The 13,970-nt window shown below is 39.2% G+C and overlaps 1 protein-coding gene across 1 annotated transcript in view; it reads right to left on the reverse strand.

Moving 5' to 3' along the window:
* OTOA (otoancorin) overlaps nucleotides 1-13,970 on the reverse strand; it is a 42,945-nt gene that overhangs the window by 12,056 nt on the left and 16,919 nt on the right. Inside the window, exons 15-23 of the mRNA XM_009972112.3 lie at nucleotides 13,702-13,869; nucleotides 13,248-13,388; nucleotides 12,607-12,662; nucleotides 12,108-12,225; nucleotides 11,534-11,607; nucleotides 9,969-10,104; nucleotides 8,404-8,594; nucleotides 6,200-6,293; nucleotides 4,941-5,070 (exon numbers count right to left, since the gene is read on the reverse strand). Coding sequence (XP_009970414.2) covers nucleotides 4,941-5,070; nucleotides 6,200-6,293; nucleotides 8,404-8,594; nucleotides 9,969-10,104; nucleotides 11,534-11,607; nucleotides 12,108-12,225; nucleotides 12,607-12,662; nucleotides 13,248-13,388; nucleotides 13,702-13,869 — 1,108 coding nt within the window. The remainder of the gene's footprint in view (nucleotides 1-4,940; nucleotides 5,071-6,199; nucleotides 6,294-8,403; nucleotides 8,595-9,968; nucleotides 10,105-11,533; nucleotides 11,608-12,107; nucleotides 12,226-12,606; nucleotides 12,663-13,247; nucleotides 13,389-13,701; nucleotides 13,870-13,970) is intronic.

Raw genomic sequence — 13,970 nt, forward strand, 5'->3', positions numbered from 1 at the left:
AATTAACTGCAGCTGATGTGATACTGGTAAGTTAATTATATTGCAATGAAATACATTCTTTAAATATTTACATTGTTTACATCCTGGATATAAAACTAGAATTTGACCAACTTGCAAGAAATGCTATATTCTTTGTCCTCCAAAAGCAGTGCATACTGGAAAAGAAAACAGGAGCAGACATGTATTTCAGAACAGTTATAATATAGGATGCCACAATAAAACTAAAATCTGGATGTATGCAATGACAGTAACCAGTATCTTGCAAGTTTTTTCAAGTCTAATTCCCTAAACACACCAAAACCCAGGCAAAAGCTTATTCTGAAGTAAAACCACCATTTGTTGGGAGCCTTGCTTGAGTAAGAATGAAATGCAAATCTTTGGGTTGACCTCAGTGGAAGTCTCCATATAGCTATGTCATTGTTCACACAAAAAAGTTGCAGCTGAATAAACTTCTCCACATTCCAATAGCACATATGTTATTCCAGCTCAACAGGAAAGTAACAGACATGCAAAGATGTATGTCTTGTAAGACTTGCCTGACATTTAAACAAGGTGAAGACAGAATCTGGATGTGTCAGAGAAGCACGGTGCTTGTTCTTTATGTCAAGCATGTTGTTAAAATGTCAGGATCTAGAGAGGGCTGTTCACTTACAACAGAACTGTTTGGACAGACAAACTCCATTTAAAAATCTTATTTATGGTCAGGTTCTGGTCCTATGCATGATCAAACAAGACAGTTTCCCTTGTGTGTTTTAACAAATCCTGGTCTTTGTTGGCATAATCTACCTCTAAGATTGATGGAAAGCAGACATTAGAATCCCAATGTGGTTGCTTACTGCTCTCTCTCCTGTCACTAATTTAGGAAAACTGTATTAAATAATTACCTAAACCAAATAATCCCTACATGTCTTCAGATATGGTCATTACCAGTAAAAAGCAAGAATTTCACAGATGCTGTGCCTGAGCTAAGCTTCCCCAGATAAATAAATTAAAGCGAGGATGTACAAAGTAGATTTGTACTTTGAAAGGAGGCAGAGGAGGGATTTATTTTCATCAAAGGAAGCTGCAATAGTGGGTAGAACACTGAAAAGATTGAATCTGTTGAGCAAACGAAAATGTTGTTCAGCTTCCACAGTACCAGCTGATGTTCTGCTCTCCCTTTTCACCGCCCTCTTGTGAAGCTGCATTGTTTCACTTTCCCCTGCTGCAAAAGGTCAGCTTTTATCATGTAAATACTACCCATCCAGACACAATGCAGTTCCCTTCCCCAAGTCATGAAAACCCAATATTTTGTGTTCTTGGAAAAAAACATTGATTTTCTTATTTGTAACACACAAGATACATTGGCGTGATTACAGAGTGAAATATTAATTAGAATCCTGGCTTTGCTTCCTGTATCTGATGCTACTTCACTCTTCCTTTTGCTATATAATCACATTTAGTTTGATGAAGAACATATTATAACACCTCAGTGCTTAAGGTAAGCAATTTGATTTCTTTTTCCAGCACTGCCATTGCTTTCTGGTAGCACCTCAGACATACAATTCCTGAGTTTTGCCTCATATGTTCCACCTTGCCTTAAGCACTACCTTTGTTTTTATTTTGGTATAAACACAAATGTAAGAATTCTGTCAGTGGTAACTGTTATTGTTAATATTAGTTCACAACTGTACTGTGGGAAATGTAAAATAGCAGGCTGGTAGCACGAAGAGCATCAGTATTATTCCAGAGCCATTGTTATAATACCCAATTTTCTAGTCATTTATGAATCAGCCATAAAACACCATTCCTTATTGAAACTACCATGTGAATTGTGTGGAGTTGTTAAGATTGTTTGGAAACAGAATTTAAATACCACACTTGGACTGCAGAAGTATTTCTTAGACTAGCACAAATAATCCTTCAATTTTTCATCTGCCAGATTCCCCCCTCCAGCTGAGCTCATGCACCCCAAGTAAAGAACAAAAAGCCTCCATAACCTTGGATCCAAGAAACCCTTTGACAAATATTATTAGCTTAATTGGCAGGTTTATATCGGTCGTGCAGTACAGATGTGACCGCTCTGCAACTGCACTGGATAGGAGTTAGTCTGATTAGAGAAGTTTTGGGGTTTGAGACCATCTAAGGAACCTGAAGGTGCACAAGTCAATGGGGCCTCATGAGATGCATCCACAGGTCCTGAGGCAACTGGCTAAGCCACTATCCATCATATTTGACAAGTCGTGGCAGTCCAGTGAAGTTCCCACTGACTGGAAAACAGGAAACAACAGCAATTTTTAAAACGGGAAAAAAAGAAGACCCAAAGAACTACAGTCCAGTCAGTCTCACCTCTATGCCTGGCAAGATCACTGAGCACATCCCTCCTGGAAACTGTGCTAGGGCACATGGAAAATAAGGACGTCATTAGTGATAGCTAACATGGCTTCACTAAGGGCAAATCATGTCTGATGAATTTTGTGGCCTTCTACAATGGGGTTACAGCACTAGTGGGTAAGGGAAGAGCAGCTGCTGTCATCTACCTGGACTTGTGCAAAGCATATGGCACTGTCCCACCTGAGATCCTTGTCTCTAAATTGGAGAGACATGGATTTGACAGATGGACCACTCAGTGGATAAGGGATTGGCTGGATGGTCACACTCAAAGAGTTGTGGTCAATAATTCGATGTCCAAGTGGACAGAGCAGTGACAAGTGGTGTTTCTCAGGGGTCAGTGTTGGTACCGGTGCTGCTTAGCATCTTTGTTGGCGACATGAACAGTGGGATCAAGTGCATCCTCAGCAAGTTTGCTGACAACACCAAGCTGTGTGGTGCAGTGACACGCCAGAGGGCAGGGATGCCATCCAGAGGGACCTGGCCAGGCTGGGGAGGTGGGCCTGTGCAAAACTCATGAAGTTCAACAAGGCCAAGTGTAAGGTCCTGCACATGGGTTGGGGAAATCCCAAGCACAAACACAGGCTGGGCGATGCATGGATTGAGAGCAGCCCCAAGGAGAAGGAATTAGGGGTAGTAGTGGATGGAAAACTGACTGTGAGCCAGCAATGTACGCTCACAGCCCAGAAAGCCAACTGTGTCCTGGGCTGCATCAAGCGAAGTGTGGCCAGCAGGTCAAGGGAGGGGATTCTCCCCCTCTACTCTGCTCTTGTGAGACCCCACCTGCAGTGCTGTGTCCAGCTCTGGGGCCCCCAACATAGGAAGGACATGGACCTGCTTGAGTGGGTCCAGAGGAGGCGAAGAAGATGATCAGGGGCTGGAGCACCTTCCCTGTAAGGACAGGCTGAGAGAGTTGGGGGTGTTCAGCCTGGAGAAGAGAAGGCTCCAGGGAGACCTTATAGTGGCATTCCAGTACTTAAAGGGGGCCTACAAGAAAGCTGGAGAGGGGCTCTATCAGGGAGTGTAGTGATAGGACAAGGGGTTAACAGTTTTAAACTGAAAGAGCATAGATACAAGAAAGAAGTTTTTCACTGAGAGGGTGGTGAGACACTGGCACAGGTTGCCCAGAGTAGCTGTGGATGCCCTCTCCCTGAAAGTGTTCAAGGCCACATTGGACAGGGCTTTGAGCAACCTGGTCTAGTGGAAGGTGTCCCTGCCCATGGCAGAGGGGTTGAAACTACATGATTTTTAAAGTCCTTTCCAACCCAAACTTTTTATGATTCTATGATTCACATTGTTGCGAACCAGAGGCCTAAAAAAGCACACCTAAGGACAAAAACATACTGAAATACCTGATGCTGAACCTTTAGTCCTGTGGCCCATGTCTAAAGAAACATGATTTATGATCTGATCGTTTACTTATTCAAGGAAGAGTGAATTTCATGCACACAGATGGACTAATATTCTGCTACTCCATCAGCTTGATTCTGCTTTTTTAGAGCATGATAATTGGGTAATGACTTTTCTGATCAACAGAGGTCATGTTTTTTTTTCAGGCTGTGCAAAAATACAACTCTGTAGAACACCCTCTGTCTGTCTCTGTACATGAATACAGCATTATCAGGAGCAAATTCATTCCCAGAGACACACAGTCATCATTCAGAATTGCTGTTATACAAGCAGATGGATTTCCATGGTGCCTCAGGGCTTGCTGAGAGCTTGGACCTGTATATTGTTCGGCAGAGAACCAATGGGGAGATTTTCAAAGACAAAGGCAGACAGTACCAAACTCCTTGAAATTGTTGGGATCCAAATTCCCATTAGTTCTTTCAAAAGCCTCCCCCACAGCAGGGTTGTTTTCCATGACACAGGACGGCATAGCTTAAAAATTCTGCCTGGGTGAATTTTAAGTAAGAGAAAGGATACAGTTATAGTAATAGAATATAGTTAAAGTATGTACCTTATACAAAGAAAATGATCCATTTGTCACCAAAGATTCTAATAGATTAGTTTGGTTGCCAATTAAAATATCTTTTAGATTGTAACAAATGTGGTCCATTTGGACAGACAAAACACAGTGCCACCAATGTCAGATTTAAGAACAGCCAAGTCATCATATGCTCATGTCTGGCAAAGGATTAACTACGTGCAATCTTCTGGCACAACAGTAACTTGTCACCTTCACAGCTTTTAATGCAAGGATTTTCACTCACACTACAATGGAAAGTAAAAATAAACAAAACCCTCTAATTCAAATAATTAATCTTTTTCCTTTGTGCACTGAGGAACATTCCAGGAGATGCCTAACCGTACAATCTTGTATTGAAATTAAGTGTGTCAGCTATCGGTCAATGCATGAGACAACTATGGGCATCAGAATGAGGACTCTCACTATATTTGCTAAAAGGCTGAAACCTTTTTAAGTTACTCAATGCTCTACTTTTTTTTGTCCAGCTTCTCAGGAGGCATTGGATGACAAGATGAAACAAAAAGTCTGTTTGAACTGCACCACCACAGCCCAAAATGGCACCATTGTATATCTGGCACTCCACACCAGGTGAAATACTGACCAGGTCTGGTGATAGATGATTCAATGCTGGCAGTGGCATTGGAGACAGATTCAAATACAGTTGATAGAAGCTCTTCAGCTGAAGAAGTCAGTCCAATTGTCTTTCCTATTTGTAAAATGATATCAGGGAACTTCAAAGGGAAAGAAAGAATAAATAAGATTTCTTTCTCCCTTTTAAAACAAATCAATTTGCAGAGAAAGACTTGTGCAGACCTCAGCAAAGTAGGAGTTGGTGACAGCTCAGCCTGTGTCCTATATGTACAGATGTTTCAGAAGAGGAAAGTAAATTGGCTGCTACTGAAAGGTCAACAGCATAAGTTTGATGGGGAAAAAAATTAGAAACAAAGCAAATTCTGAGTGATTCTGCCTCTTGTATGCCCTCTCAGCTTCTGGCAACACCTGAGCCTTGACTGATTGGAGTCTGCTGTTGCAATCAGTTCCACCATTTTAGTATGTGCAGTACAGAAAGTACTTCATTTTGTTTGTCTTAAATTTGCCAGATAAATGTAATAATTGAGGATAGGGACCCAGTTAAATGATGAGAAATAACTTTAACCTGTTCACCTTTTTTAGGGTTTTTTGACCTCTCTCCTCCACCCTGCTAGACACCTCCCTTTCACTTGAAGAGTCCTATTCTATTTGGTTAACTATGAGCATTATCTCCTGAGGAAAAGTTGCTGACTGTGCTCACATATTTCTGCTGAAGAATGAATTCCTCATTCCAGCACATTTTATTCCTATACATAAAAATTACAAGATTATAAGAACTAAAGAGGCAAAGAAACTACAAAGTGCAATGCTGAGGCTATCAGTTATTGTTATGTGTGCTACACTTGCCCTAGGGCAAAGGGCCACATGAATAAATGCTAATTTGATCAATATGATCCCATTATTAACAGGATAAGGAACATAAGTTTTACAGTTGGAAGGCAGGGGAATGGAGAAAACACTGCAAGGTGTAAAGTACTAAAAATGTTTGAGTCTGCATCACTATGAATGTACCATTTTTTTTCCTACATGACAATGTACAGTTGTCATCGTATACATGCAAATAATTACTATCATCACTTTTTAAGAAGAAATTCCAGAAATTTTGACAGAGTCAAGAATGTGTGAAGCATTAACACATGGTTCCTTGCCAGGAGAATTATCTACCTAGCTTAGCGTTCAGGTTACATAATTTAGACTGCATTATAACATTCACAAATCCAAATTCTAACGTTATCTTTTATAAATTTAAGAAATATAATAAAAACATACCTTTTCAGCAAGGACATTTAATTCTCCTTTTGGCAGCAGAGCTATGAATGGTCCAACATCTAATGTCGTTTCAGCTGTCCAGTTGTTAGGGGAGCTGAAGAAATATTTTAGAAAATTATATTAATGAAGAATGTTTGTAATCAAAATTATACTAAAACCTTGGCATTTTTCTTATACTGTATCATATAGGAAGCACAGATACTCCTATGCCAATGTGATGATTCATGCTTATTAACATCAGATTGCATTTTCTTATCTCTCAGTGATATATTGGGCATTAGTGGAATTCTCAATATATTCAGAGAAAGCCTTAAAATACTGGCAATGGATCTATCTCCCTCAATAGTCATAGTATTCTTAGCATTACAGTGTTCAAACAAAGAGAAATAATTGTTTTTTTAAAAGAAAATTTACCATTTTCTATCAGGCTCATACTGCAATTGTAGTCCACAAAATGGTATCAAAAGAGAAGTAGAAACATCACAACCAAAACTGAAACAGGAATTTTTCCAAGAATCTTACCTTAAGGACCAATGTGGATAATATTTCAAGCAAGCAGTACTTGCCAGCACTCGCTTCTGAATTTAAAAAAACCCCTCCTTTATTCCAATATTTAACTATTTGCAGGTGTACAGGGGCTGTTTTTCATCAGTGCTGGGCAACTGTAGCTTTCTCTGATGTTAGCAGGAGCTGTGGGTGCTCAACATTTCTGAAAAACAGGTCCATGCACACTTGGGGGAAGTGGACAGTTTCCCCCTCATTCCAAAAAGACTGAGTTCACTAAGCAACTTGGGAAAATAACTCAGTGTGGCACCAGTCTGCTGCCAACGCTGCCTTTTTAAAACTAAGGGACAGAAACATGAAACACAGGTGATGGAACAAAACCTTTAAATCCATACCTTATTAGTTCTGTATTTTTGTCTGCTATTTCATTCATCTGCAATGTCAAGAGTTATGGAAGGGAGATCTAACATCTGGTAGAGCCACATTTAATGGCACCCATGCCATTTTTGTATGAGAGATTAATTCTATGATAGGTACCATATCTTTTGAAATAACATGCTAAATTATTTGTAGGAATTTCAGATCCTAAAAATTAAGTTCAGGTGCTGGGTGTTTCAAAATTTATGTGGCTTAGCACTTAGCACTATGCAGGTTTGGTCTGTTTGTTTGATACAAATCTGACAAATGTTAGGCAATCCAGTTGATAGTTGACTTAAGAAAGCACTTGGATAAATAATTTTCAGCCTGAAAGAGCCTGAAGAAGATAGCAGCAACAAATCTGTTACTAGTGCATGTTCTCAAAGAAAACTTTATTTGGTTTGTTGCTCCACTACGAGAATGGTTGACTAGACAAATATTTTCAAAAAAAAAAAAATTATTTAGCACAGTGTCTCATGATTCAATAAAATGGATCTGTATCAAGATTAATGCAGGAATGGGATCTGGTGGAAAAAGACAGCTATTCCATTACAAGAAAAATGTTAACTAGGAGAAAGCCAAATGAGCAACTGAAATGATTAGGTAGATCAAGTGACATTCTTTGGGGCTGAAGTGATGGTTAGAAACTATGCATTCAGTCTTCCATTTCAAATGCAAGATACTTCTAAGAGACAATGCAAGAGAGAAACAGTATATTCTTGCCAGAGGATGGCTTTGTTTTTTGTATGACTGAAACAGCAGTGTGATTCCAATCAGACTCCTAATCTGAGTCATTAATGACATCTAACATGCTGTCCGCTTTGTTACTTCAGATGGTTGAACTTTATAGCCCTCTGCTTCTTCTATAGCTCTCTCCCATTGCCACAGGTGCTTGCAATATTCCTTCTCTTCTCACACCAGCACACCGAGTATCCCACTTCCATTTTCCCATTCTTTGCATTCCTGTGCCATTTTTGGCCTCTAATGCCCTTTCTCTTGCCATGCCAGAGAGTCTGTTTGCCTGTCCCTCCTCAAACATTACATTTTCTCTCCTTTTCCTCTGGGACTTAAGTTATGCAGGGTGTCCCTGGTGTCGTATTTTCCACAGTTATGTTACACACAAGAACAGAAACATCATTCTACTGAACAGAGACCCCAAGCTTGGCCAGTGATAGAAGTTGCTTTGTGTTTTTTCACTGCAGTTCTACTGGTGCAAAACAAATGGTTGGTATTTGCATGGCTTAACCATCAGCATAAGCAAGGTGGTATATCTAATACTTTACCCATATAATTCAAGAAGTTTGTATTTAATTTCAGTCTTCTGCTCATGGCTGAGTTGTTGGCAGAGTTTGAACTGATGAAGGGCTGTAGCCATTGCCTTCAGGGACATTCTGCCATGTAGAAAGGCTGGAGGTAAGTGGCAGATTAGATTTCCAAGAAGGTCAACATCATATTCATCGGCCACAGAGCCATTCTGAAACAAGAAGCATTTACCTTGTCGGCAGAGCTAATCTTGGCTCTTGCCCTGTATCACTCAACTGCATCACAACACATTTAAACTCTGTGACCCTTTAAGAAACAAAGACACAACAGTTTGCACTGGCAACTTAATCTACAATTTCTGCTGAGACTGCTTTATACTTTTTGCTTTTACCAATGCAACTGGTGATATTTAATAAGCACTTGTCAGGACTTTCAGTGTATCTTTTATTCCATATAGAAGCACAGATAAAAAATAATTAAACCTCCTGCCATGATTTCTATATCCAGGTGACAGTCAAACACATGCAGAGGTGGTGCAGTTCTGCCTGGCAGTAGAGCCCTCACATGGCCCCTTGTGGCAAAGGGGCCACGAGTTCTTGGTGCCAGAAGACTTAGCTCTGAGGGGTTTCTCAAGCAGCTGCCAGAACCCTAGGGACTATAAGACTGGTTAGTATGTATAAGGACATGAATACTCTCAGCTACACCAAAAAAATAGTTTCCTAAAAACTGGTGACTGCTGCAGCTCCCAGACAGCAGAAGTCACAAAATCCTCCTGGTACCACCACTTCTCCCATGGAGTTTCCTATGCCACACACAGCTCTAGAGGACTAGCACTGTTTGGAGCAAGGGGGAACAGCTCCAGGTGCAAATGGGTCAGCTCCAGGCTGTCCCAGCCAGTTTGCTGTAATGAGCAATGACATTTCATGTGAACACTTCCTAACAGCATGGTTTCAAGGAAAATTGTTAAGGAAGCTATAAAAGGGTTTCCTTAGGCAGGGAACAATAAAATTGAATAGTACACAAAAACCCCGTAAGAATATAGATGGGTAAGTCGAGAATTTATGCAGAAGGTGACTGACATTACTGTATGCAATGAAGTACAGTAACGTGCAAACAGAATCACAGAATGGCTAAGTTTGGAAGGGACCTCTGGAGGTCACTCAGTCCATCCACCCTGCTCAAACCACCTCAGCTACTGCAGGTTGCTTGGGACCTTGGCACTAAGAGCTTCTCTGAGCTAGGAGATAGTCTAAGCTGCTCTTGCTTGTGACGATGAAGAAATTAGCGTGCTCTGTTATTGCCTTTTGGGCTCTCACAGTCCACCAGCTATGGTTTCACTGCACAAACACAGAGCAGGACAGCCTGTGTCTCAGGTTGCTGTCTGTATACAGGAGACCATGAGTGTATGCATGCAGACTGAAGAGTACAAGTAGGCTGGATAACTTTGTGATGCACCACATGACAATAAAGCAAGAGAAAAATAATCAACAACTCTCACTTAGTTTGGAACTGTCAGTGGCTAATTAGAGATTACTTTTTTGCAGCTCCCCCCCCTCCACTGATGACCCCTCCTAGCCATGCCTACCAAGCACTCCTGTACTTTCTGCAGGACAGCGTTCTTTTTGTGAAGGCTTGGATTCAAAAGGTCCAGCTCAGTCTTCCCCAGACTTTCAATGAAAGAGACACACAAGGGGCCCGAAACATACTCCAGGTACTCAATCCTGCAGAAAGAATTCAAATGGTCTCAGAATGTAAACCTGAACTTCATACACTCATAACCATACCCATAAAATCTGTGATGATGGAAACATTTACAGACAAGTCTGGACTTGAAAAATTATAAACCGGCCAGGCCAGAAAAGTTGCAGTTAATCCATACCTTACTTTAACTTACATTTTCTTCCAGTTCATCAGCACATGAACCTCACTTCAAAAAATGGCTAAGGGTTATAAACAGCTGCAAGAGCTCTGAGATGATTTAATACCACATGAAACAAGACTGTGTATAGTTCAGAAACTCTTCCCCTTTCTCCTGTTTATTAGGAATAAATCTCTGATGCATGAAGATGTTGTGGGTGGGTTAAGGACAACATGTAGTTTTAGAGTAGGCTTCCTTTTTATCAAAGTCCAAGAAGGCCTAGCAAATTAAACAAAATTATGCTCTTATCCACCCAGAGTGGCAGGCAGCCTTTGCAAATAAAGCCATATCCCAAAGCTGCGCAAGCCCAGCCTTACCACAGTTTGTAGGCAAGAGCACCAGTGACTTCTGATGGCTCTGAAGAAGCAACATGCAATTGTAGGCCAAACAGTGCTACAGTTTGTAGAAAGCCTTCTATTAAAGTCTTTCTATTATTATTTTATCATTTTTAAACAGATTAACACCTTTTCAAACAGAATCCTTTTATTTTCTTACTTTCAACTAAAAATTTCCCAGGAAAATAATAGTTCTCATTGCCTTTTATCCCTTTAAGCATGTAGGAAGAAAGGAATAAAGAAAAAGGGGAATTAACAAGGGAAAAAAAAGCTCACTGAATATTACTTGGCTATTTATGTAATGCACAATTTTTCTAACTTACAAAAATGTTTTTAAATACACTGAGATGTTTTTAACCATACAGAGCAGTACGCTTGGGCAGTACCCAATGGCTTTGTCTTACGTATTCACTCTCAAAAAACCCCCTAAACAAATAAGCAAACCAAGTCCCACAAACTAGGGAAAAAAAAATAGAAAAAAAAATCCAGCATAAACTACATTTAAAGCTAGTTTTGTGATTCTAAACTATTATGTTCAAGAAAGCCCAACAAATTAACCCCTTTATTTTAGCAGATATCAGCAACAGTATAAACAGCAACATTACCAGCTTTTTCACTGCTGCCACACCACTGCACCATGACTCAGTCTGCACACAGAGCGCTTCAAGGGGGACTGATTTCAAGGATGTAAAGGAATTCACAGTTGTGACAAAAATGGGCTATACTACAAGACATCAAGTATTATCAACTTTCACTTGATACAGATTTTTGCTAGTCAGTGATCGCTTTTTATAAATTACCATTTGTTTGAATCATCAGTATTCTTAGGACTGAAGAGCACTTCTGAGCATACTGCTGTGAATGCAGTAACTTAAGAAATAGTAAGATGTAACTTACGGAAGCACCGGTAAAAGAAAGGGAGGAATGGATGCATTGGAGACTTTCCAAAACTTCCAAGCCAAACAATTAACCTAAAAGCAACAAAAATTGAAGATTTTAGACATTTGGGAATGTTGAGGAAGAATGAAAACATGGTTTATTTATTATAGCTTATAAATTAGTACACATATGCCTCTGCAAATTATCTTCAGAAAGCATTTTTCTTTGGATTTTTTAAAGTAGTTTAGAGTTTTCTTTCTATAGACATCAGAGATCAAACATCCTATATTTGGGTGTATGAGAGCATTTGTATGTTTTCAAAACTTATGTATATTTCCAAACAGATAACTCATGAACAAGCAAATTAGGACTGCAGAAATTTCTTGCAATTTGTAAATGACAAATGAAATTGTCAAAATGAAGTATGATAACAGAAAAATTCACACATAAAAGACTTAAATATGTTAACAGACAAGTTCACACATAGAAAATTTTGAAAAGAATGAAAATAGATTTAACCAAATTCTAATTTACCTACAGTTTGGATATTGGGTAGTATGTTTATGCACATAAAGTCTTCTTTAAGTTTTACCTGATGTGGAGAAAGCAGATGAAGATTGTTTTCAAAGAATTTAAAATTGTTTAAAAAAAAGTCTGTGCCCATACTTTCAATGAGTTGACAAGTTACTCCTTTCACAAGCTGTCCTGTGCTGATAGGAAAAACAAGGTTCAATCTTTTGAATATTTAAGCAGGATCTAATCCTTACTCCCCATAACCATATCCTAAGATACATTTTTTTAACCACCTCTCTTTCCCATTTCTTGTAATTGAAAGTCTACTGAAAGTAAAAATGTAATCAAATTGAAAAATATTGACTGAGCCTTAAAATACCAAAACCTTTGGAATGCTTTGATCCTGATTTTGGATTTGGAGACCCTTTTTAATGAGGAAGGTGAATTATCCTGTGGTACCAATGAATGAATAAACATAAGATGGTACAAAATAATGATGAAGTGTTTATGTTTACCTCAAAGCCACTCATCACAAAACTAGACTTACACCCCATTTCAAGGGAGACTATTATCCATACCTTAGAAGGTCAACAGGGTAGTTTTTCTCAGACAGTAATTCATACAGATACAAAGCCTGAAATGAAACCCACCATACTTAAAGTTAACCTTAAGCAATTCAGTTGCAAGATGCAAGGGGGTTTTATGCTTAACTCTCTTTTGTACTCTAAAGGCATTTCTATGGTCCAGTTAGTCCAATCAGAAGGTTTGGCATCCAGTGCTGAATTTCTTCTTCACAAGACAAGACATCACTGACTGGCACTACAGGATGATGTTAAATATGTTGATGGCACACAACCACAGAATAATTTAGGTTTGAAGGCATCTCTGGAGATCATCTGGTCCAACCTTGCATCTCTGTGGACAGAGCCAAAGGGCTGACTGTATGTGCAAACGTCTAGTATATAGTACTGGAAAGAGAAAATTTATGTGGCAGAAACTTGAAGACTTTTAAATGTAGCATATTAACACTTCCCTTTCTGTAACATTGTACCATAATGCTGCCTAGGCTCTAAGTGACCTCTAGTAGTTTCTGTCAAGATATATCTGGGGCAGTTCCTTCCTTTTACCTATGTTCCTTGAACATATATGCATTACAACGCTTCCTATTCTCTCATCATACTAAACTGCAGTGGAATGGGAACTGCGTAATAATTTTTACCTGGCTGCTTCTTAATTCTTTTCCTTTCATCACTGAAGAACTATATCCAGTCTGCTTCCATAAATCAGAAAGAGGTATTTCTTTAAAGAAAGCTCCTTGTATATCTTTGACTGATGAAGAAAAATCTCCAGATGCAACTATCTAAAAAGAGGAACAGATAAATACATGGCATTTCAGAACTGATCCTTAGATTTACAGGATTTGCCCTTCTTTTTATTTGGTCTAATATTTCTCTTAAGAGGATAAAAGAAAAACACGTCAGTATTAAAAATGCCACAGGACTAAGCAGGAGACAGCTTTCAAAATATACTTGGTGTTCAGAAAAACCACTGGAAATACTAACCATTGAGCTAAACCACACATCTCGGTGACAACATTTTACATCATGCTCTGCATATCTGGTTCTGTGCTCTTGTACAGAGAGAACCTGCTACACACTTGAGTTTATAATCACCTTCCTGAGGATTCCTTGCTGTTGTGCAGGTGATAAATCAGATAAGTATTGGGATGTTGTGCCTCGAATAATCTGAGAAAGCTCCTTTGGGTTCATGCTGTAGAATGTCTGGGTGCTAATACCAGTTACCAATGCGCCCATTTGACTGACATTATAAAATGATAAAACCTGCAGAGATAACAACACAAACAAACAGAAAGTTTTCTGGCTTGTGAATAGCAGATATATTTAAAATCAAAAGTTAATAAATAAATCAAAACTATTATTGT

This window comes from Tyto alba, unplaced genomic scaffold (genome assembly GCF_018691265.1).
Source record: "Tyto alba isolate M040663 unplaced genomic scaffold, T.alba_DEE_v4.0 Super-Scaffold_28, whole genome shotgun sequence".
Taxonomy (NCBI): Eukaryota; Metazoa; Chordata; class Aves; order Strigiformes; family Tytonidae; genus Tyto; species Tyto alba.